This window comes from Plecotus auritus, assembly GCF_963455305.1.
Source record: "Plecotus auritus genome assembly, chromosome: 8".
In the NCBI taxonomy this organism is placed as follows: Eukaryota; Metazoa; Chordata; class Mammalia; order Chiroptera; family Vespertilionidae; genus Plecotus; species Plecotus auritus.
The window spans coordinates 131,568,316-131,592,811 of record NC_137782.1 but is presented as its reverse complement, the minus strand read 5'-3'; the positions used below and the strand labels follow the sequence as shown (position 1 = coordinate 131,592,811).

Sequence of the window (24,496 nt, the reverse complement as noted above, 5' to 3'; positions counted from 1 at the left end):
CATTGGAAAATATTTTTTAAATAGTTATTTAATACAAATTGGTCATAAGAACTCTAAAACCAAATGAGTCAGAAGATATATAAATTTCAGTCCTCTTTGAGGGGAGGCAGAAAAATAAGGGCTCTGAAATGTGGTATAGTGTACTAATTAGGCATTTTGTATTGCATTTAATAAATTATGTGAAATATTTCTTAAACATAGGCAATTGTGCACATCCAAAAATGTGATGTCTTCTTTGAAGTAGTTCCTTTAGACTATGATACTTTTGGATTTCCATTTTTGGATTTGTCTTTGGAATCTGTGGCACATCTTTTGGATTTTATTTAAAGATATAAAGTAGTTTTGAGGATGAATAAAACAAATGTTAATGGTGGATAATATTTTCTAACAGCTTTTTAAAAAATATATGTTTTTATTGATTTCAGAGGTAGGAAGGGAAAGGGAGAGAGGGATAGAAACATCAATGATGAGAGAGAATCATTGATTGGCTGCCTCCTGCAGGATCCTACTAGGGATTGAGCCTGTCATCCCCCCCTCCACTCCCCATCCCACCCCCGCATGTGCCCTGGCTGGGAATGGATCCTGGTTCATGGGTCTCACTCAGCCACTGAGCCACACCAGCCAAGCTAACAGCTTTTTTATATAATTCACATAACTTACAATTTGTCCATTTAAAGTACAGTTTAGTGGTTTTAGTGTATTCACAGAGATTTGCAACCATCATTATAATCAATTTTAGAATATTTTCATCACCTCAAACAGGAAACCCTTATCAATTAGCAGGGTTCCCCATCCCACCCCACTCTGCAGCCAGCCCACTAATCTTCTGACTGTATAGATTTGCCTATTTTAGACATTTCAAGTAAATGGAATCATACAGTAATGTATGTAGTCATTTGTTACTTGGTTCCTTGATACTGGTTTCTTTAACTTAGCATTATGCTTTTTTGTTCATCCATGTTGAAGCATGCATCAATACTTCATTCGTTTTTTTTAGCCAAATAAAATTCCATTGTATGGATATAGCAGAAGTATTTAATAGGGCTTTAAAAACTCTATTAAATATTGTTTTATTTATTATACTAGAGGCCTGGTCACGAAATTCGTGCACTGGAGGGGGTCCCTCAGCCCCGCCTGCGCCCTCTCGCAGTCCGGGACCCCTTGCCAGCAGTCAGACATCCCTTTCCCAGTCTGGGACTCTTGCAGGCCAGGACCCTTTGCTTCTTACCGCTTGCCTGCAGCGGAGGCGGGAGAAGAGGCTGGAGAGGAGGTAGGAGAGGCTCCCACTACTGCCGCTGTGCTTGCCAGCCATGAGCCCACTGGTGAGCTCGGCTTCTGACTGAGCGACGCTCCCCCTGTGGGTGCGCACTGACCACCAGGGGGCAGCTCCTGCATTGAGTGTCTGCCCCCTGGTGGTCAGTGTGCATATTAGCCTTTTATTATATAGGATAGTATATTTATTAATAAAGTTTTGTTGAAAACTTGATTAAAGTTTTAAAGTTGCCAAAGTAGTACATGCTCACTGAGACAAGTGAAACAAAATAGGCAAATAAGAAAAGGTTAATAATTCCCTCATTCTCCCTCTCTTGAGGTAATTAATGTTAAAAGATTAGTCTGTGAGCTTCCTCATCTTACTTTATATGCATACAGATGCACATGTATATAAGTACTTGTTTATTTTTTGTTATTTAAAAGAATCTGGTTATGCTATGGATATTACTTTGCAAGTTTCTTTTTTTTAACTTAAACATACATTATAGATGTTTTCAATTCAACTAATACAGATATAATTAATTTTTTAAAAATATTTTATTGATTTTTTTACAGAGAGGAAGGGAGAAGGATAGAGAGTTAGAAACATCAATGAGAGAGAAACATCGATCAGCCGCCTCCTGTACACCCCCTACTGGGGATGTGCCCGCAACCAAGATACATGCCCTTGACTGGAATCGAACCTGGGACCCTTCAGTCCGCAGGCCGACGCTCTATCCACTGAGCCAAACCGGTTAGGGCAGATATAGTTATTTTTTTAAATAATTGCAAAATATCCCATAGAATGAACGTGCCACAGTTTATTCAATGCTAAGTCGTGTAAATAATCATAAATAGTATTGATGAACATTCAGGTTATTCCTTTTTTTCATACTATAAACAATGTTACAATAAGCGTTCTGGTACATATAAATATATATTATTTTTTAATATATTTTATTGATATTTTATAGAGAGGAAGGGAGAGGGATAGAGAGCTAGAAACATCGATGAGAGAGAAACATCGACCAGCTGCCTCCTGCACACCCCCCACTGGGGATGTGCCCGCAACCAAGGCACATGCCCATGACCGGAATCGAACCCGGGACCCTTCAGTCCCCAGGCCGACGCTCTATCCACTGAGCCAAACCGGTTTCGGCAATATATATTATTTTTATTGATTTCAGAAAGGAGGGGAGAGGGAGAGAGAGAGATAGAAACATCAAAGATGAGAGAGAATCACTGATCTGCTGCCTTCTTCATATCCCTCAGGGGATTGAGCCCACAACCTGGGCATGTGCCCCTGACCTAAATTGAACCCAGGACCCTTCAATCCTCAGGCCGATGCTCTATCCACAGAGCCAAACCAATTAGGGCTGGTATGTATATTTTTATAACTGATTATTCTATTTCTGTAGAATTAAAATTCTCTCTTTAGCCATCTTAAAATGTTTTTATGTAGTCAAATATGTTTACATTTTCTTATATCACTTTTGAATTTCCTGTCTTGTCTAAGACAGAATTAATATATAGACTATTTAGAATAAAAAAGAAATGAGATGTGAAGAAGTAAGATGGTATAAAAATGAATTTCTTGGGGAGAAACCAAAATGGCGGCATAGGTAAACACCTAAACTGCTGCCTCGCACAACAATATCAAAACTACAACTAAAAGACAAAATGTACATCATCCAGAACCTCAGGAAAGCTGGCTGAGTGGAAATTCTGCAACTAGAAAAAAAGAGGAAAGCACACTGAGTCTCAGAGGAGCTGCGGTACAGAGACGCGCATGCGGAGATGACGGGCGGCTGTGTGAACGGGCGGCTGAGTGCGCGGCTGGCTTTCTAAAGTGGGAAGGAGAAGGAAGCTCCCGACTGCACTGAACTCCAGTCCTGGGCGAGACTCTGGGAAACCAGACTCATTCGGGGGGAATCTGGACTGTCAGGAAAAGAGAAAGCACACTGAGACTCGGGAGCTGCGGAAGGCAGAGGTCTGGAGGCGCGCACGCGCAGAGAGGACTGACTGCTGAATGCACGGGCGGCTGGCTTTCTAAAGCAGGAGGGAGACGGAGGCTCCCGACTGCGCTGAACTCCAGTTCTGGGCGAGAATGTGGGAACCCAGACTCATTCGGGGAGAAACTGGACTATCTGGCAGCGGGTGAAACTCGAGGGCGGCTTTCTCTCAGAGGTGCTTGCAGCGATTACCAAGGGACACTGAGACCCAGGGGCCTCATAGGACAGGGCTGACAGAAAACCAAGGCTGTCTGCTCCACCCTGAAACTCCGCCCCATCCAAGCTGAGCACAGAGGCTTTTGCAGTTTTGCAAGTCTTGTCTCATAAGGGTGTCTCCAGCACAGAAGTTCTCCCAGCGTAGACACAGCTGATCCTCACAGCCAATTAGCCTGGAGGTCAATTCCTCCCAGTGATACCAACAACAATCAAGACTTAACTACAACAAGGCTGAGCACACAGTCCATAAAGGGGTGCACCAAGAGTGTCCACCTCAGATAACTGGGGAGGCTGAGCCACTGTGCCCTATAGGACACCTACCACACAAAGCTACTCTACCAACTCAGGGAAGCAGCGAAAATGTGGAGACAAAGAAACAGATCACAAATGAAAGAAATGGAGGAAAGCAAACAACTGGATATAGAGTTCAAAACCACAGTTATAAGGTTTTTCAAGAATTTCCTAGAAAAGGCCGATAAATTTAGCGAGACCCTCGAGGATATGAAAAAGGACCAACTAGAAATTAAGCATACACTGACTGAAATAAAAAATATTATACAGAGACCTAACAGCAGACTAGAGGATCATAAGAATCAAGTCAAAGATTTGAAATACAAAGAAGCAAAAAACACTCAACCGGAAAAGCAAAAAGCAAAAAAAAATCCAAAAATTTGAAGATAGTGTAAGGAGCCTCTGGGACAACCTCAAGCGTACCAACATCCGAATTTTAGGGGTGCCAGAAGAAGAGAGAGAGCAAGATACTGAAAACCTATTTGAAGAAATAATGACCGAAAACTTCCCCCACCTGGTGAAAGAAATAGACTTACAAGTCCAGGAAGCGCACAGAACCCCAAACAAAAGGAATCCAAAGAGGACCACACCAAGACACATCATAATTAAAATGCCAAGAGCAAAAGACAAAGAGAGAATATTAAAAGCAGCAAGAGAAAAACATTTAATTACCTACAAGGGAGCACCCATACGATTGTCAGCTGATTTCTTAACAGAAACTATGCAGGCCAGACGGGAGTGGCAAGAAATATTCAAAGTGATGAATAGCAAGAACCTACAACCAAGATTACCCAGCAAAACTATCATTCAGAATTGAAGGTCAGATATAGAGCTTCACAGATAAGAAAAAGCTAAAGGAGTTCATCACCACCAAACCAGTATTATATGAAATGCTGAAAGGTATTCTTTAAGAAGAGGAAGAAGAAGAAAAAGGTAAAGATAAAAATTATGAACAACAAATACATGTCTATCAACAAGTGAATCTAAAAATCAAGTGAATAAAAAATCTGAGGAACAGAATAAACTGGTGAATATAATAGAATCAGGGGCATAGAAAGGGAGTGGACTGACAATTCTTGGGGGGAAAGGGGTGTGGGAGATGCGGTAAGAGACTGGACAAAAATCGTACACCTATGGAAGAGGACAGTGCGGGGGAGGTAAGGGCAGAAGGTGGGGTGGGAACCGGGTGGAGGGGAGCTATGGGGGGAAAAAAGAGGAACAATTGTGATAATCTGAACAATAAAGATTTATTAAATTTAAAAAAAATGAATTTCTTCAAGGTAGTTTCAAAGAAGAAAAAAAACACAGAGCAGAGACAGAATTATAGATTGGAGTGTTGTCAAAGATAAATAAAGCCAGACACTAAAGTTTAAATTGTAATCATAATATACTATTACAATGGGGAAAAGAGTGCAGTGTGAACTGAACTTTGATTTGCACAGAAGTGACTGGGTCCTTTAAAGGGAGAATGAAGAAATAGGGAGGGGGATGAGCAGGGGCCATTAAAGTCAGGGAAGTAAAAGATCACAAAATTCAAGAAGGGATGGGGGTGGGGGTGGGGGTGTTGGGGATTGTGACACAAAGCTCTATCTTCATGTGTTGGGTGGCACAAGCAGTCAATAATTTGGGGAACCTTGAGTTTTCTCAGACAGGCACTTTAAGGGGTACTAAGGTTATCCCAAGGAGGCTTGAGCTGTTAGAAACTGTCAGTTGTTTTTTCATCTTTATAGGCCAAAGTTGAGGCCTAGTCGAGAGAAGTTTGGCTAGAGTTTGCTGAAGGAGAGAATCTTAGTGTTTTGCTTCCTAGGGAGACTGCTTTTTTAAGCAATACTCTTGAATAAATAGTTAGGTTATATTACCTTACTATTACCCGTCATATATGAGGTAACATTTCCTCCCACGATTAAAAAGAAACTTTTTAAAAAGGAGACATATGTAATATTTTAAACAATAAAAATAAATAAATATTAAAAAAAAATAAAATAAATAAATAAATATTAAAAAATCTTTTTGAATTTCATTCAGTAGCAGTATCATTTTAAAAGGCCAAGAGTGCAGAATAAGACAGCCTTTGATCCACCTCCACTTTGCAAGTCTTACACTATCTCTTCACTATGTCCTTTCAGTAAATTCTTTTCCAAGGTTTCAGTAGCAGGAATGAAATTTTCCAAATATGATACTTGTTAAGGTGATTTACATGGCCAATTCTAATCAACCAACAGAAATTGAGGTCCTAGTAGGCTTAATGCACTGAGATGTTGTGGGCATAATGTAATTTGAAAATAGGAAAGTAAAAGACACACATAGTTTAGTTCTTTCTTTGTAATTTCTAGATGTAGTGCAAAAGAGGACTTAATCTGCCGAAACCGGTTTGGCTCAGTGGATAGAGCGTCGGCCTGCGGACTGAAGGGTCCTGGGTTCGATTCCGGTCAAGGGCATGTACCTTGGTTGCGGGCACATCCCCAGTGGGGGGTGTGCAGGAGGCAGCTGATCAATGTTTCTCTCACATTGATGTTTCTAGCTCTCTATCCCTCTCCCTTCCTCTCGGTAAAAAATCAATAAAATATATTAAAAAAAAAAAGAGGACTTAATCAGAGGGTGTGTGGAAGGACAATGGGGGGATAAGGACACATATGTAATACCTTAATCAATAAAGAAATTAAAAAAAAAGAGGACTTAATCGTTGTATTTTCATGTTCTTACTAGTAAGTAGAAGTGTTTCTTTCTTGTATGACTTGCATCTTGTTCCATTAACACTTCCACTTTCTCTTCCTTACTCTGCTCCACTGGCCTCCTTGCTGTTCCTTAAACACACCAGACGTTCTTCTTGCCTGAAAAGTTCTTTCCCCAGATATTTGCCTGGTCCACTCCCCTCACTTGCTCCAAGCTTTGCTCAAATGGCATCCAACTTAATAAGGCCTACTACCCTGACCATCATATTTACAATTGCAATCCATTCCCATTCCTCATACCCCATTCTATATATTACATAATTTACTTATATACTCTAATTATCATCTGTCTCCCTTCACTAGAATGTCAGCTTCATTAGAATAAATATTTTTAAAAATCAGTTTTATTCAATGATTTTTCTCATTCACCTAGAATATTTCCTGCCACTTAGAAGGAACTCAGTAAATATTTGTCCAGTAAATGAATGTTTTTTTGCACTGAATTTTCTACTTCCTTTCTCCAAGTTCAACTTTTCTTTCCAGTATAATTGATTTTCCTTAGAATCTGGATACAATTAACTGTAGCAAGACAGTGCTCAATACTATTTAAACCTCATTTTAGGTTCTTTAAACTACCTCAGTATTTGTAAATATGAATTCACATTCAACTAAAATTTGACATACCAACAAATTTATTCAATATTGATGTAACTACAACATTTTATATGCAACCTGTGGACTTTAATATAACAGAATTTGACCTTTATAAACTAGTTACTCTTTGCTTATTTGTCCTAACCTTATTTAGTGTTGCACCAACAGAACCTCTTCTATAGCTTTTGCTATGTAACCAGATTCTGCCCCTTAAGACAAAGTGGAAAAAAGCAAAGTTCCCACCCCCAAAAAACATTAACAGAATTATCCACTTCTAAAGTATCAGCAGATATAACATCAGACAGATTATGGGCAACTCTTAAGTCTTTTACTTAAGTGGTACATAGAAAGTTACAGTGTTGAGCCGAAACCGGTTTGGCTCAGTGGATAGAGCGTCGGCCTGCGGACTGAAGGGTCCCGGGTTCGATTCTGGTCAAGGGCATGTACCTTGGTTGCGGGCACATCCCCAGTGGGGGGTGTGCAGGAGGCAGCTGATCAATGTTTCTCTCACATTGATGTTTCTAGCTCTCTATCCCTCTCCCTTCCTCTCGGTAAAAAATCAATAAAATATATTAAAAAAAAAAAAAAGAGGACTTAATCAGAGGGTGTGTGGAAGGACAATGGGGGGATAAGGACACATATGTAATACCTTAATCAATAAAGAAATTAAAAAAAAAGAGGACTTAATCGTTGTATTTTCATGTTCTTACTAGTAAGTAGAAGTGTTTCTTTCTTGTATGACTTGCATCTTGTTCCATTAACACTTCCACTTTCTCTTCCTTACTCTGCTCCACTGGCCTCCTTGCTGTTCCTTAAACACACCAGACGTTCTTCTTGCCTGAAAAGTTCTTTCCCCAGATATTTGCCTGGTCCACTCCCCTCACTTGCTCCAAGCTTTGCTCAAATGGCATCCAACTTAATAAGGCCTACTACCCTGACCATCATATTTACAATTGCAATCCATTCCCATTCCTCATACCCCATTCTATATATTACATAATTTACTTATATACTCTAATTATCATCTGTCTCCCTTCACTAGAATGTCAGCTTCATTAGAATAAATATTTTTAAAAATCAGTTTTATTCAATGATTTTTCTCATTCACCTAGAATATTTCCTGCCACTTAGAAGGAACTCAGTAAATATTTGTCCAGTAAATGAATGTTTTTTTGCACTGAATTTTCTACTTCCTTTCTCCAAGTTCAACTTTTCTTTCCAGTATAATTGATTTTCCTTAGAATCTGGATACAATTAACTGTAGCAAGACAGTGCTCAATACTATTTAAACCTCATTTTAGGTTCTTTAAACTACCTCAGTATTTGTAAATATGAATTCACATTCAACTAAAATTTGACATACCAACAAATTTATTCAATATTGATGTAACTACAACATTTTATATGCAACCTGTGGACTTTAATATAACAGAATTTGACCTTTATAAACTAGTTACTCTTTGCTTATTTGTCCTAACCTTATTTAGTGTTGCACCAACAGAACCTCTTCTATAGCTTTTGCTATGTAACCAGATTCTGCCCCTTAAGACAAAGTGGAAAAAAGCAAAGTTCCCACCCCCAAAAAACATTAACAGAATTATCCACTTCTAAAGTATCAGCAGATATAACATCAGACAGATTATGGGCAACTCTTAAGTCTTTTACTTAAGTGGTACATAGAAAGTTACAGTGTTGAGCCGAAACCGGTTTGGCTCAGTGGATAGAGCGTCGGCCTGCGGACTGAAGGGTCCCGGGTTCGATTCTGGTCAAGGGCATGTACCTTGGTTGCGGGCACATCCCCAGTGGGAGGTGTGCAGGAGGCAGCTGATCGATGTTTCTCTCTCATCGATGTTTCTAGCTCTCTATCCCTCTCCCTTCCTCTCTGTAAAATATCAATAAAATATATTTAAAAAAAAGAAAAAAAGAAAGTTACAGTGTTGACCAAAAACCACCCAGTTTCAACATTGTGGGTTTGATCAACCAATGAATGCATAAATAAGTGGAACAACAAATCAATGTTTTTCTCCTTCCCTTCCTCTCTCACTCTCAAATCAATAAATTAAACACACACACACACACACACACACACACACGCACACACACTCACACATGTTTCTCATTGTTTTAATGGGTCTCAAAATTCTGTGACAGCCCTGGCCCATGTGCTGGCTCAGTTGGTTGAGCATCATCCTGTGCACAGAAAGTTTACCTGTTGGATTCCTGGGCAAGGCACATACCCCAGTTGTGGGCTCCATCCCCAGTAGGGGGCATGCAGCAGGAGGCAGCCAATCAGATGTTTTGCACTCACATTGATGCTTCTCTCTCTCTCCTCAAAAAAAAAAAAAAAAAAAAAATCTGCAACAGATTTTTAGTCAAGTTGTTTCCATTAAAAAGTACTAATTTCAAAAACTAATAATTTAAAAACTGCCCCCCCCCCTCACATACTCCAAATGGTCCACAAAACATTCTCCTTTCCTTCTGAAGGTTTTATGATGCATTATAATCATTAACCAGTCTTTTACTATTACACTTAAATGGCCAATTGAGCTAAACCATTCTGAGACCGCTCTTCCACCACTAAGACTGGGGTGGCAGATATTAGGGATAATACTCATTTAGCCTTCTGAGCTTTCTGGGGAGACTTGCTGTCTTTGCCACTTCCAGCTGCCTTCTCATCCACTGCTTTGATGACACCCATAGCAAAACGGCCCAGAGAAGGATAGTCAGAGAAGCTCTCTGGGCTTGCTAGGAACCATATCGATGATGGCAGCATCACCAGATTTAAAAAACATTGGGCCATATTCCAGCTTTTTTCCAGAATGACAGTTGATCTCCTTCAGCTCAGCAAATTTGCAAGCAATGTGCGCTGTGAAAATCCAGCACAGGTGCATATCCAGCACTTATCTGGCCTGGATGGTTCAGGATAATCATATGAACTGAGCAGCCAGAGGCTTCCAATGGTGAGTGCCACAACGAAGTTCTTTGATAGAAATGTTCTTGACATTGAAGCCCACATTGTCCCCAGGAAGAGCTTCATTAAAAGTTTCATGGTGCATTTCAACAGACTTTATTTCACTGCAACATTGATTGGAGCAAAGATGACCACTATGCTAGATTTAAGAACACCATTCTCCAATAGGCCCACAGGGACAGTACCAATACCACCAATTTTATAGATATCCTAGAGGTGGCATACACAGGGGCTTGTCAGTTGGATGAGCTGGTGGTAGGATGCAATCCACAGCTTCAAGCATTGTGGTTCCACTGGCATTGCTATCTTTACGGGTGACTTTTCATCCCTTCAACCAAGGCAAGTTAGCACTTGGCTCCAGCATGTTGTCAACATTCCAACTAGAAATTGGCACAAATGCTACTGTGTCAGGGTTGTAGCCAATTTTCTTAATGTAGATTCTGACTTCTTTAACAATGTCCTCATATCTTTCAGGCTGTAGGGCAGCTCAGTGGAATCCATTTTGTTAACAGCAACAATCAGTGGTTCCTTACCCAGTGTGTAAGCCAGAGGGTATGCTCACCGGTCTGCCCATTCTTGGAGATACCTGTTTCAAACTCACCAACACCAATGGCAACAATCAGGACCGCACAGTCAACCTGAGATGTTCTTATAATCATGTTTTTGATAAAGTCTCTGTGTCCTGGGGCATCAATGATGGTCACATAATAGTTGCTGGTCTCAAATTTCCAGGGGGAGATATCAATGGTGATACCAAGCCCATGTTTAGTTTTCAGTTTATCCAAGACCCAGGCATACTTGAAGGAGCCCTTTTCTATTTCAGCAGCCTCCTTCTCAAAATTTTTGATAGTTCTTTTGTCCTTCCCACCACATTTATAGATCAGATGGCCAGTTGTGGTAGACTTACCAGAATCTACCTGTTCACTCATGACGAAGTTGAAATGAGTCTTTTCCTTTCCCATTTTGGCTTTGATTTAGTAATGGTTTTCATCACATCTGTGTTCTGGTAAAAAACCTATTGTGAAAAAGCTTCAACCTTTCTTTTATACAACTTATTTTCCTTCCACCTATACTGTTCTTCATATTCATATACTGATTTTTATTTTCTTTTTGGGTGTCTGGATGGGTGGGGTATTTTAATTACAGAAATGGGATCGAATAGTATCCTTCACTCAGCCACCAATTTTCTCACCTAATAATACCAGGACAATAGTTACAGGTCCTACATTCTTTTTAATGCTTTGCATAATGTTCCACCACACTATTTTTCACTTCCTTCACTTTGGAGCCCATCCCAGGTCGCCCTCATTTTCCCTTTCACATAACATCATTTACCCATTTATCTGTTACCCAACAATTCCCGGAACATAGTGATCAATAAGTATTTGGAGCTCCACTGGTCTGTTTTAGACAGGGATTAGCTGTGTGCATTGTTTGAGAGGGAGTGATTAAAGGGACAGAAGAGGACCTCAGTGAAGAAATAAGGTGTTTCATCCAAACAGATGGGAAGGAAGGGGAGCTTCCTCCGGTGCCTTTGGTGTCTCATTGAAGTAGGGTAGACATTTTGGAGCTCCTGGAAGGGATGGGTGGAACTGAGAGAGGTGTCAGGGAGCTGGCAAGGGGCGAACCTGAGCGGGGAGGGAGAGGGGGCGGGGCCGGCGGGGAGCGGGGCGGGCGGAGCACGCAGCCGCGCAGCCGCGAGCTGAAGCTCAGTGTGGCGCTCCGGGTCTCCCGAGTGCAGTGATCCGGGAGACATGAGCCGTGCAGCGGGGGAGCTCGTCTCTTCGCTTCTGGGGCTGTGGCTGCTGCTGTGCAGCTGGGTGTGTCCCGGGAGCACCGAGCTGCAGGCCCCACCGGACAAGATCGGTAGGCGACAATGGGGCGGCGCGGAAGGCGGGGCGGGAGTGCGCCCTGCGCCGGGTGGCTGCTGCCTAGTGCACCAGGCCCCGCACTAGGACGCGCGGGCCGAGCCCTCTGCGCTTGTGATCTTGCCGGTTCGCGTCTCAGTGTCGCTTTCGGTGCCCCAGAGAGCGGGCGTGAAAATGTGCCCACTTGAGGAATGGGCCGTGGAAGGGGGACCCAAGCGGGCGTGCAGGCACCTTCCAAGCGTCCCTGCAGCCCCTGTCTCGGAAGCCTTGTGGTAGAGGGATACCGTGCGCCCTCTCGCCGCCTTCCCCTGCTGCTCCTGTGGGAGGCCAGTCTTCTGGTTTGTCTTAGAGCGACAGGCCGCTTACGCTCTGCAGGTGACAGGCGCACGCCGACTCAGCACATCGAGCGGTGAAAACAAGCTGACCCCGTCTGCTTCCCTTAATAGGGTGAAACCCCCTTCCCCTCTCCGCTTTGTTGCAGTAGGCCTGCTCTCAGAGGCCCCTGGCTTGCACAGTTTCCCTGCCTAGGATTACTACACAGCTGAAATAATCCACTCTCTACTTCCAGTCTTTTTGTGTGTTTGCTTCCTGTTCGTTTTGCTTTGCTTTGTTTCTTATTCCCTTTAAAACTGCTCTTTGGGATCATTATCCTGTCTACACTAATGAAACAACAAATCTAGGCAAAAATGGCGGCCACTTTATTTAAAATGTATGCTGGACAGACCCATCTCCTCTGTCCCCATGAGTTGGGCACGAAAAGGTTGTGCAGGCCCTTTAGTGTCTCCACAAAGAACTGTGAGAATCTTTGGGCATCTGGCGAATTAATGTCAGTTTGCAAGTTAATTTACTGCCACTTTTGTCGGAGGTCAGTGTTTGTGTCCAGATTCAGAATACTATCTTCACTGCAACTCTTACTGGCCTTCCCCTATTCAGGCTGCCCTAAATTGTTCATAATAGTCTTAAGTAACATCTGTTATTGCTAAATGGTCTTTCAAAAACAACAAAACCCACAAAGCTGGTAAGAGTGAAATAAATTTCCTTTTCCCCCTCCATAGCCATAATTGGAGCTGGAATTGGTGGCACTTCAGCAGCCTATTACCTGCGGCAGAAATTTGGGAAAGATGTGAAGATTGACCTGTTTGAAAGAGGAGAGGTGGGAGGCCGCCTGGCCACCATTACTTTACAGGGGCAAGAATATGAAGCAGGAGGTTCTGTCATCCATCCTTTAAATCTGCACATGAAGCGTTTTGTCAAGGACCTGGGTATGTAATTTGGTCTTAGAGCTACGCAGCTTTCTGTGTGACCATCCATGGATATTTTTATCAGATAGGGAACTGAAACTTTTCCACTTTGTTAATTGTCTTACAGACAAGTTGTGAAACTATTTCCTCACTTTCCTTCTAGCAGTTGGTACTGCCTTAGTTAGGAGGCACTCTCCTGTAATGGGACACTAGTTATCAGTATCTTAAGTTATCTGGAATTACAGCTATGGTGTTGGGGGATGGGGATGGTTGCTGTTGTCAGTTCTTCAACCTGTGGGTTTCTGTTGAATCAAAGAATGGTTTGCGTTAGCAGAAACCTAGTGAGCTCATTTTATAGCAGGGGGAAATGAGACTCAGGCTTGTGTCTGGCTTAAAGTCACTCACACAACTATGGGTACAGACATGTGCTTAGAAACCAGAAATTTGACTACTCCCCTACCAGCATAGAAGCTGGACAGGCTGTGAGGGAAATCTGGCAAGCCTCTGCAGGCTCTTTTCTCAAGGAATATTGGGTAATATTGGCCTCCTTCCCATTATCTGAAATACCCAGTTATGCAGAGTGGTATTTGCACAGGACTAGGATTCCTCTTTCCCTTAGCTACCTTCCATATCTCCCGTGGATGCTTCCTGAGCCTCTTTTCTCCATGAGGACAAATGTATTCCAGGAGCAATTTATGCTGCAAAGATTCGAGTCTGCCGTTTCTGTTTTTAAGTTGAATTCAGTTGATACTCTGGCTTTTTCCTTTGAATTTTTAGTCTCTTCAGACTAAAAATAGCCAGCCTAATTTTGATATATCTGCATGACCCCATCTTTAAGAGAATTTGCTTTTGGACAGTCCAGTGAGTGTATCATATCACTTATTCTAAAGATAGTGCTCTGATATATCTCCTGAGAACAAGGGGAAGCCCGGAATTCACTTCAGAGTGTCCCCAATAAGTTCAGATTACCTTTGATTTGATCAGCATAGAAAATACTGACTTGGCTACCCTTTCTCTGTTTTTGCAGGTCTCTCTACTATTCAGAGTTCTGGTGGCCTAATAGGGGTCTCTAACGGAGATACTCTGGTGTTTGAGGAGAGCAGCTGGTTTATAATTAACATAATTAAACTAATTTGGCAGTATGGATTTCAGCCCCTTCGAATGCACATGTGGGTAGAGGATGTATTAGACAAGTTTATGAGGTAATATTTTCCCCTTCCATTTAACCCTAAGACCTTTTGGTTAGATGATCATTAGGAATTATGGTTTCTTGGAACAGTTCTCTAGGTAACTGGAAGGCTTATTTGTTAGGCAAAAAGTTTTTTTTTTTTTAAACATATTTCTTTATTGATTTCAGAGAGGAAAGGAGAAAGAGAGAGAGTTAGAAACATCAATGATGAGAGAGGATCATTGATTGGCTGCCTCCTGCAAGCCCCGCACTGGGGATCAAACCTGCAACCCAGGCATGTGCCCTTGGCGGCAGTCGAACCTAGGACCCTTCAGTCCGCACGCTAATGCTCTATCCACTGAGCCAAGCCGGCCAGGGCAGGCAAAAAGTTTTGTATAAAATGTGCAGACCATTTACCCACTTGGAAATTAAAAGGGTAGCTTATTTTTGCTTCTGAAAATGTATTTTGCAAATGCTTGTTTAGTATTGCTAGACACTCTTAAAAGCTCTACAAATGTTAACTTGAATTCTCATAACAGCTCTCTAGGTAGGTACTATTTATTAGCTTCTTTTTACAGATATGGAAGGTGGAGCATGGAGAAGTTTCAAGTGTGCAAGTATACCCACCTATTAGTGGTAGAGCCAGAGATTCTACCCAGGCTGGCTGACTCTAGTCGTCACTCTTATTCACTTCACTGTGCTGGTGTTATGTATCAGATGAATGAGGTCATGTGTGCAAGAGCTTGTAGAAAGGATCAGAAAAGTGGACTTTAATTGTGACATGATGTTTTAGTGAGCCAGCAACCTGAGGTAGGGTATCAGTTCTGTGCCCTAAGAATTTAAATTAAGATAATAAATTCCAGCACTGTCCTGGGAGTGCCTCTTTTTCTTTTTTCTTTATTTTATTTTTTATGTTGTTCTGTATTTTCAAAATTGTCTGTGTGTATGTAAGCACATTGCTTTGGTAATTGGGAAAAATAACATAAGATAACCAGTGTAATTTTGAAAAAATGCAACCTATTTCTTTTAAGGCTGTGGCATGTGCTAATTTTTATGCTGGTTTACTTTAAAAAAAATTTTATTTATTGATTTTAGAGAGAGAGAGAGAGAGAGAGAGAGAGATCAGTTTGTTGTTGCACTTATTAATACATTCATTGGTTGACTCTTGTATATGCCCTAACCAGGGATGGAAACACAACCTTGGCTATGGGAATGATGCTCTAACCAACTGAGCTACCCGCCAGGGCTAGTTTACTATTTTTAATTAGTTAATTAATTAATTAATTAATTAATTAAATCTTTATTGTTGAAAGTATTACATATGTCCTCTTTTTCCCCCAACTAACCCCTTCTAGCCCACCTCCACCTCCCACTCCAGGCTGGTTTACTAGATGCTAGAGATATTGAACTTACAAATGTTATTAATGTTTCATTACTATGACTATTCCAATATAATGAAATAATTATTAAAAAGGTAAAAATTACATGTCATATGTGCCTGCTAAGTGCCTGGCACTATTCTAGGTCCTGAGGATGTACAACCTAGAACATGTCCCTGCTCTCAAAGAATATACATTTTAGTAGAGCAACAAGCAATAAATCCATAACTAAGAAAATATATAGAGGCACAGGGACCTGGGGCTGGGGATGGCCAAGGGGAAGGAGGGAGGGTAGAGTAGGGGATGGAGCATTTCGCTGCAGTTGGTCGCAGGGGCAGGGCCACCAGTGGAGAGCTCTGCCAGGAGGGCCTGGATCCCATGGCAGAGGCACCATGAGCCGCCAGGCCTGCTGCTCAACTGGGGAATCCTCTGGGTGCCTCGAGGTCCCATCAGCTGTGTTCGGACCTGGTAACTTATGAGCTTAAAATTAAATTTAGTTCTGAACAAATACAGCTTTTTTATTTGAGACAAACCATTTTGAAGACTGAGTCTGGAGTTTTTATCTTTGAGGATATAGTAAATCTTTGGGAAAGTCTGTAATTTATATAGCTAAAAGGTGAATCCTGAGATGGAATCTCTAAAAGGCCAGTACATGGGAATAGATATTGGTGGAAGCATTTATACCCAGGCAGCTTGAAGAGTTCCAAATGGATCCTACCGCTGAGAAATCAACTTGGCAGTCCACAGTGGGAAATACAACAGTGCTGTGACAATATACAACAAGACAGGGTTCTTTTACAATGGATTTCATGAAATGAATGAAGACAACAGGTTTCTTAACATAAATGGACAGTGGATTTGACTTTCTAAAGACTTTTTGTATCATTAAAACAAGTTCATTTTTGACATTTGAAGATGAAAGATGGCACGTTAACAGAGATGATAGTTTGTATGCCTGGAATTTTTTTCAGTTTGATTTGTATGACCTTGTGGAGTGTTAACTTTAATAAAATTTCTAACACTTAAAAACAAAAGAAAATAAGTAGAATTTGTGTAGAGCTAGGCAGTCACTTTTTAAAGAAGGTAGGTGGCATGGTGCTACACAGCAGGAAAATCCAGTTCCAGTGGCATCAGATGCAGTTCCACCTGTATGTATAATTTGTTCCTTTTTAAAATTTATTGATTTCAGAGACAAGAGAGGAAGGGTGGAAGAGAGAAAAAGAAACATTGATTTGTTGCTCCACCCATTCATGCATTCACTAGTTGATTTAAAAAAATATATATTATTGATTTCAGAGAGGAAGGGAGAGGGAGAGAGAGATAGAAACATCAACGATGAGAGAGAATCATTGATTGGCCGCCTCCTGCATGCTCCCCACTGGGGATCGAGCCCGCAACCCGGGCATGTGCCCTTGACTGGAATCAAACCTGGGACCCTTGAGTCCGCAGGTCGATGCTCTATCCACTGAGCCAAACCAGCTAGTGCTCACTAGTTGACTTTTAAAAAAAAATTTATTTATTAATTGAGAGAGAGAGAGAGAGATAGGTAGATAGATAGAGAGAAACATTGCATTGTTGTTCAATTCATTTATGTATTATTCATTGGTTGATTCCCTGACTGGGAATTGAACTGGCAACCTTTTGGTGCATGGGCAGTGCCCAGTGAACTGAGCCACATTGGCCCAGGGCCTAATCTTCCTTTTTGATTTACTTTCCTCCCTAATATTTATCATCCTCTAAATTATGTAATTTCCTCACATTTATGTTTTTATTACCTGTTTCCCTAACTAGAACACAAGGTCCAATTAGGGTAGGGCTTTTTTTTTTTTCTCTGTTGTGTTGACTGACCTCTGCATCCTTGACACCTAGAACATTGCCTGAATCAAAGTTGATGCTCCATAAATAGTTGAGTGAATAAATGAATGAATAAATGTTAAGATTTATAAAATGTAGTTGAAAAGAAAAAGAGCTGTATGAGCAATCTGATTAGCAGAAACTGCCAGTTACTCACATATCTAACTTTTTAAAAAATATGTTTTTATTGATTTTTAGAGAGAGGAAGGGAGAGGCACAGAGAGATAGAAACATCAGTGATGAGAGAGAATCACTGATCGGCTGTCTCCTTGCATGCCCCACACTGGGAATTGAGCCTGCAACTTGGGCATGTGCCCTGACCTGGAATCAAACTGTGACTTCCTGGTTCATAGGTCAATGCTCAACCACTTAGCCATGCCACTGGGTGGGGAATAATTTTTTATAGCATCATATATTATTTTTTGTCATGCTGACCATTAGCCACTGGTCACTTTACATTAGCCACTCTTCATTTTATGAGATATTCATTTTGTTATTTTTCTAAACGAACTCAGTTCATCCTACTTTTTCCAAGTTCCTAGGACCTAGAGGCCAAATGATACGTTGGGAAGGAGTTATTTAGGTTCTCAGTTTTGGCACTTATATTATTTTTCCCCACAAAAATTTATTCAACATTTTGTACAGTACACTGGTAGACAGTAGGTAATATTAAAATGGATATGACATTGTCCCCTGCTCTCTAAAAATTTACAGTTTATTTTGGAGAAGAAAGTTGATGTAAAACTCTCTTCCCTTGATCACTGATAAAGATATTTCTTTGGCACTTATTTCTTTTTTTATATACTTGTGCATGTACCTTATTACCTGTACCTAACTGTAAGCTGCTTGAAGGAAAGGAACCATGTCTTTCTCATTTTTGTATCACTTGGAATCTGAAAAAGTATGTATTGAACTACTTTATGAACTAATTTATGTGGACATTCCTTTAAGTCCATAAAGTACAGAGATATGTCAGGTGGTATTTTCTGAAAATTAAATCATACAGTGTAGTATCTAAGTGCTGAATAAGAGGCATGAGTGGCAGGGATGCTGTTAGGACTGATCAAATAATTCAATCGATACCCTCTCCCCTGGGAACTGACCTTTAGATTACTTCACAACCGACCTTCCCTTTCACTTAGATCACATTCCACTTGCTAAGACCATTATCTTTCCCAGGATCCAGACCCACCCAGAGAGTTCCCTGCCGAAAAAGCCCGCCTAGAGTCCTTTAAAACCTCTGACTCCCCATCCTTGGGTGCTGGTGCCATTTTGGGGCTCAGCCCATCTGGCTTTCCAGATGACCTAATAAATTTATAATTCCTTACCACTTTTGGCCTTGTGTGTACCTCCTTTGGCTACCCTAATAGGTGCTAAGTTTTATGGGATTTTGGGAGATGATATCACTGTGGACTGAGATGTTGGGCAAGACTTTGCAGAGGAGGAGTGATTCAAGCTCTGAAGGAAGTGTAGCTGTTCTCTGTTTAGGAATGGGAACTGTATTCCAGTTGGAGGGAAGAGGTAGTACAATATTAGGGAGTAATATGTAGAGCACTAGGGGCCCAGTGCACAAATTCATGCACCTTGAAAGGAACTGTAGGCTGCGAGGCTGCAGTGGGCACAGGTGTGGGTCTTGGCCCATCCTCCGCACCCCCGCCTGGCCCCTCCCGCCGTGGCCCCTGGTCCCCTCTCTGCCGGCAGCTCCCCGCTCCCACTGCTGCCTCTCCCATGTGCTGACTGCCCGCCCTGCTCGCACCTGCTGACGGTGTGGAGTGATAAGTAGGAACCCATCAAAGAGAAACATGAAAGTCAGTGATTCTTAAGATGCTATTTCCCTTATGCACCCTTTGCCCCTATCTTGTTTGATGTTTAATGGTCATTTCTCTCTCTCTTTTAAAAGGATCTACCGCTACCAGTCTCATGACTATGCCTTCAGTAGTGTAGAAAACTTACTACATTCTCTAGGAGGGGACGACTTCCTTGGAATGCTTAACCGGACATTTCTTGAAACTTTACAGAAAGCAGGTTTCTCTGAGAAATTCCTTGATGAAATGATTGCTCCCATCAATAGGCTCAATTATGGCCAAAGCATGGACATCAATGGCTTTGTAGGTAAGCCAATGCTTGGAAAGGTTATAGAATTGGTTCACAAGGGGCGTACCTGATGTTATGGTTACTTCTGACCTAAGCCATGAGTTGGAGAAGATACCTTTCTCTGTGAAACCTCAGGCATTGTTGGCAAAATTGTGTAAATGTAGATGTGCATTTTTATGGGGAGAGTGTCCTTAGTTTTCATTAGTTGAATGGTTCTCAACTGGAGGAGATTTTGTCCCCAGGGGCCATTTGGCAATGTGTGGAGACATTGGGAGCAGAACTCACCTAAATGGGAAGGGAGAGTGGGTGGAGGCTCCTTACAGAGTTAGAATTAAAACACATTTTTTCCTACTGCTGACAGGGGCAGTGTCACTAGCTGGTGCTGATTCTGGCCTTTGGGCAGTAGAAGGTGGCAATAAACTTGTTTGTTCAAGGCTCCTTCAGGCTTCCAAAAGCAACCTTATATCTGGCTCAGTAATGTACATAGAGGAGAAAACAAGAACCAAGCAGACAGGTGAGCTTGAATTTCTATTTTATTGTTCCTGATTTCCCCTGTAGAAAATAATTGCTCAGGGAGAAAAACCTCTCTCTTCCTCCATTTCTCACTCAGTTCCAAATGATGGAATTTTAAATTGTATGTGTTATGCCATGTGGAAATATTCCTAAATGTACTCAAGTACACTGGCATGATTCCTTGGATTTAAAAAATTTCATTCTCAAAAGTAAAATTTCCTTATTTTGTACTTGTATTATTTTTATTCTGAGCAGGAAATTGGCCTCAGTTTGGGACAGTTATCCTAATAGGTAAAGTCTTTTTTTTTAGAGAGAGATAGAAACATCAAATTGTTGTTCCACTTATTTATGCATTCATTGGATAAAGTTTTTAATTCCTTATGATTATAAACAATTAAGAAGATATAGAATTATTTTTAGGAGGCATAAAACATAGTATGTTACAAACACTAAAGAAATGTATGCTTCCTTATTTCTTCTAGGAAACCCCACAAAAATGTATGAAGTCGTCTACCAAACTGGATCTGAGACCCGTTCAGACTTTTATGACATCGTCTTGGTGGCCACTCCATTGAATCAAAAAATGTCCAATATAACTTTTCTCAACTTTGATCCTCCAATTGAGGAATTTCATCAATACTACAAACAAATAGTGGCAACTTTTATTAAGGGGAAGTTGAATTCATCTTCTTTTAGCTCCAGAGCTTTAGATGAATTTGGTCTCAGTACAATCTTAACTACTGATAATTCACATTTGTTTTTCAATAGCATTGGAATTGTGTCCTCTGTAAGAGAAAATAATAATCCTCAACCATCAACAGATGGAGCTTTTGTTTGGAAGACCTTTTCCCCGGAAACTCTTACTAATGAGCAACTTTTAAAGCTCTTTTTGTCCTATGAATATGCTGTGAAGCAGCAGTGGCATGCATATCCTTACTATAAGCCTCCAGAGAAATGCCCCTCCATCATACTCCATGATCGACTTTATTACCTCAATGGCATGGAGTGTGCAGCAAGTGCCATGGAAATGAGTGCCATTGCAGCCCACAATGCCGCTCTCCTTGCCTATCATCGCTGGAACGGGCACACAGATATGATTGACCAAGAGGATTTGTATGAGAAACTGAAAACTGAACTATGAGATAACACTTTCATTTCCCCCCTCCTGGTTCCACATGGAATATCACTGGCAAAAAAGAACACAATCTGAGCAGAGATGATTTTGAATCAGATATTTTGCCATTATCATTATTTAACAAGCGTAATCCCAGTGAGTCATGGGAAAATACAAAGGTCTAAGTGTGAAGGTGTAACTATTGTATTTATGCCACCTCCAAAATATGTAATTTTCAGAGTTCATTTATTAAAGCTGGGGACTGTGGAACAAAGGACTTAGGGTAGAAGAAGCAAAAGGAGAGAGCCTAGGTGGTACTCTACTTTGGTTCCCTAGAAATGTTATAGAAGTGAGCCAAGGCAGAGCTGCCATTAGCTCACTGAAAAGTCAGAAAAAAGGGGCCTTTGAGACGGGTTCAGGGTGTTAGTCCTAGATGAACTGCTGCTGACCATTGCTCCCCTGGTTGCAAGTCTTGTGAGGACCCTTAGAGTTTAGGAGAGAAAAGTAAAGATGCATGCCTGAGAGGGGAAAAAAGGCATGGGCGTGCTCCAGAGAGAGCCTGCTCCAAAATTTGTAACTCTTCTTTTAAGGTCCATCCACAGTGTTTTCCAAACTTGTCTGATCATAAGAATCATCTGGAATTTGTTAAACATATGGAATTCCCTAGTTCCTCTGGATAGTCCGATTCCATAGGTCTAGAGGTGAGGCCTTGGATTTTGAACAAAACTTTAGAGCATTTTAAGCTGAACACTTGAGGAAGTACTTAAAGACATACCTTTTAGTTGGGGACTAGTTCATTTGTGCTTACAGCTGGTTGTGATCTTTAGTCACAGTGAAATCTGCTATGGGAGCGGGTATCTTATGCCTGGCTTTAGTAATTTATACCATTTTCAAAGTAAATGTGCCCATTACTTAAGCCTTGATTTTTAGAATGATGCTCTTTTGATTGCTTCTTTTTTTAGGAATGAAATTCAGAACTCTGAGTAGTATAACTTTAAGATGTCATACAAAAACTCCAGTAAAATGAAAAGCAAATATAGGCTATTGATATGAAGAAATTGGCATTCTATTATCAAAACCTCACCTATGGAGCCTTTATATATTTTTACTTTTTTTTTCTTTTAATATTTTTTATTGATTTCAGAGAGGAAGAGAGAGGGAGAGAAAAATAGAAACATCAATGATGAGAAAGAATCATTGATTGGCTGCTTCCTGCATGCCCCCCACTGGGGATCAAGCCCGCAACCCAGATATGTGCCCTTGACTGGAATCAAACCTGGGACCCTTCAGTCCACAGGCTGACACTCTATCCACTGAGCCAAACCGGCTAGGGCTATTTTTGCCTTTTAAAAATGTTTTTATTGATTTTATAGAGAGGAAGGGCGAGGGGGAGAAATATTGATGTGAAAGAGAAACATCTATTGGCTGCCTCCAGCATGCCCCCTACTGGGGATTGGACTCAACTGGGGCATGTGCCTTGACCAGGAATCAAAGCAGTGACCTTTTGGTGCATAGACAACACTCAATGAACTGAGCCATACAGGCCAGGGCTCACCTATGGAACTTTAAAATATACAGATAGACCCCCCCACTCTCAATTAGAGATTCTAATTTAATAGATTGAGGATAGGACCTCACCATTGTAGCTTTTTAAAGTTCCTAATGTACAACATATATTGAGAATCACTGATTTGGGCAACTGAAATGTCTCTAAAGGGTTTGTAGTGCCTTAAAAGTCACAAGAAATTCAATCCATAATCAAAGCAGATTCATTCTGCGAAGAATGAGTTCTCAATGAGAAAGCATTGACAGTTTAACAGCAGAGGCAACCGAGATTAATTATTCTAGAGCAATTGACATGAATAGGACATTCAGAATGATACCACACTTGATTAAATCCAGCTTATGTTCCAACTTAAGCTACTGCACCATTTTGAGTGAGAAACTGGTTGCTGAAATCTTAAAGATGGCAGTCTCAACCTTGACTACACTTTGAAATCACCTGTAGGACTTTAAAACTTCCCAAGGGATTCTAATATGCAGCCAAACTTGAGAACCAGTTCTACAACTACTGAACAGATCATGAATGACTGTCCATAGGGATAGAACAAGTAAAAGCTTGTGAATTCAGTCACTGCAAGAAGTTCACATGTACTGTTAAAAGTTTGTCAAGGGTCAGCTTTTTTCTAATTTTATTTTTAAAATAATGTTATTTTCTTCCATTGTTTTAATGAAGACAGTATGTAGAATGTATATGCTACACCGGTACATACTAATTTATCATCTGTAGACTTATTTTGCAATGGGATATATTTTTACTTATAAGAATTTTTTCCAACAGGAAGTCTGTTGGAAATTGCTTCCTCAAAGAGCAAAACAGGTTATCTGTATATCAAGCATATTAGTTTTAATACAGTTACAGCATTAAAGAATCATTTTTTAATTGGTTGAAAAATATCAGCTCATTTACTCATCTTTTTACAAGAGACTGGTAAAAATGATGCAGAGGCAGGATGAGAGATAGTTCTGCAACTTGAGTATGCATTGGACTCACCTGAATTTTTCAAAAGGTTTGGAGTGGCATATAAAAGTTTGCATTTCTAAGTTATAAGGTGATGTTGCTGCTCTAGGAACCAGAGAATCCATTCTACAATTCAGCTCTATGTGGTTGTAAAACATCAAACCTATCAACTTCAGTGAAGATTTAAAATGTATTGGAATAAAAATGGAAAAAATTGGAAATTGTTGGACATCACACCAACTCTCAAGTTGGTTTGATCCCTCTAGCTGTTCTTTGGCAATATACATTTCCTTTAAGTAGGAATACCATTTCAGAGATACATATAAGCCATCCACTGTGTTGTTTTCTAAATACCTTATGTACCCCATTCTCTAGTTTTAAAGGGATTCAAGATTTGTAGGCTTTTTACCAAATCACAAGAAGAGCAAGCCTAAGCATTTGTTAGGCTTTGTAAGGTTAGGTTTATGATATACAATCATGTGTAATATATCCTTCATCAGTTTGTGCACTCCAATACTTGAACTAGATAAATGTATTATGGGCAGTATTATCACTACTCTACTCCACAAAGAACAATACACTGGAATATTTTTCTCTGGGTTCTATTTCAGCTCTTGTATTCAAAATATTTTCCCACTTATGTTCAAAATAAACAGCAACATCATTACTTCCTGTTT

At 40.7% G+C, this 24,496-nt stretch overlaps 1 protein-coding gene and 1 pseudogene across 3 annotated transcripts; one reads left to right on the top strand and one right to left on the bottom strand.

Annotated features, from left to right (window-relative positions):
- Positions 1–9,707: 9,707 nt before the first annotated feature.
- LOC308255789 (elongation factor 1-alpha 1-like) lies at positions 9,708–11,029 on the bottom strand (annotated as a pseudogene). Its single transcript has one exon. The product of its transcript is annotated as an elongation factor 1-alpha 1-like (transcript).
- Positions 11,030–11,563: 534 nt separating this feature from the next.
- Positions 11,564–24,486, top strand: PCYOX1 (prenylcysteine oxidase 1). 2 transcript variants are annotated; one of them, XR_013961425.1, is made up of 7 exons: positions 11,564–11,933; positions 12,991–13,197; positions 14,204–14,378; positions 19,478–19,689; positions 20,033–20,185; positions 20,667–21,562; positions 21,787–24,486. XR_013961425.1 is itself a non-coding variant. In XM_080684307.1 (6 exons), the coding sequence occupies exons 1-6, from the start codon at positions 11,822–11,824 to the stop codon at positions 21,323–21,325; spliced, it is 1,518 nt and encodes a 505-aa protein (XP_080540433.1). In that variant the 5' UTR covers positions 11,564–11,821; the 3' UTR covers positions 21,326–24,486. The 2 variants fall into 2 exon arrangements, 1 of the variants encoding a protein (XP_080540433.1); XM_080684307.1 differs by having other exon boundaries at positions 20,667–24,486.
- Positions 24,487–24,496: the final 10 nt, after the last annotated feature.

Bases quoted from the DNA above. Each gene is read 5' to 3' on its own strand.
- PCYOX1 (XM_080684307.1), top strand. From the start codon at position 11,822: ATGAGCCGTGCAGCGGGGGAGCTCGTCTCTTCGCTTCTGGGGCTGTGG. The intron at 14,379-19,477 runs GTAATATTTTCC...CTCTTTTAAAAG, and splicing joins GTATTAGACAAGTTTATGAG to GATCTACCGCTACCAGTCTC. The intron at 19,690-20,032 runs GTAAGCCAATGC...TACTGCTGACAG, and splicing joins GGACATCAATGGCTTTGTAG to GGGCAGTGTCACTAGCTGGT.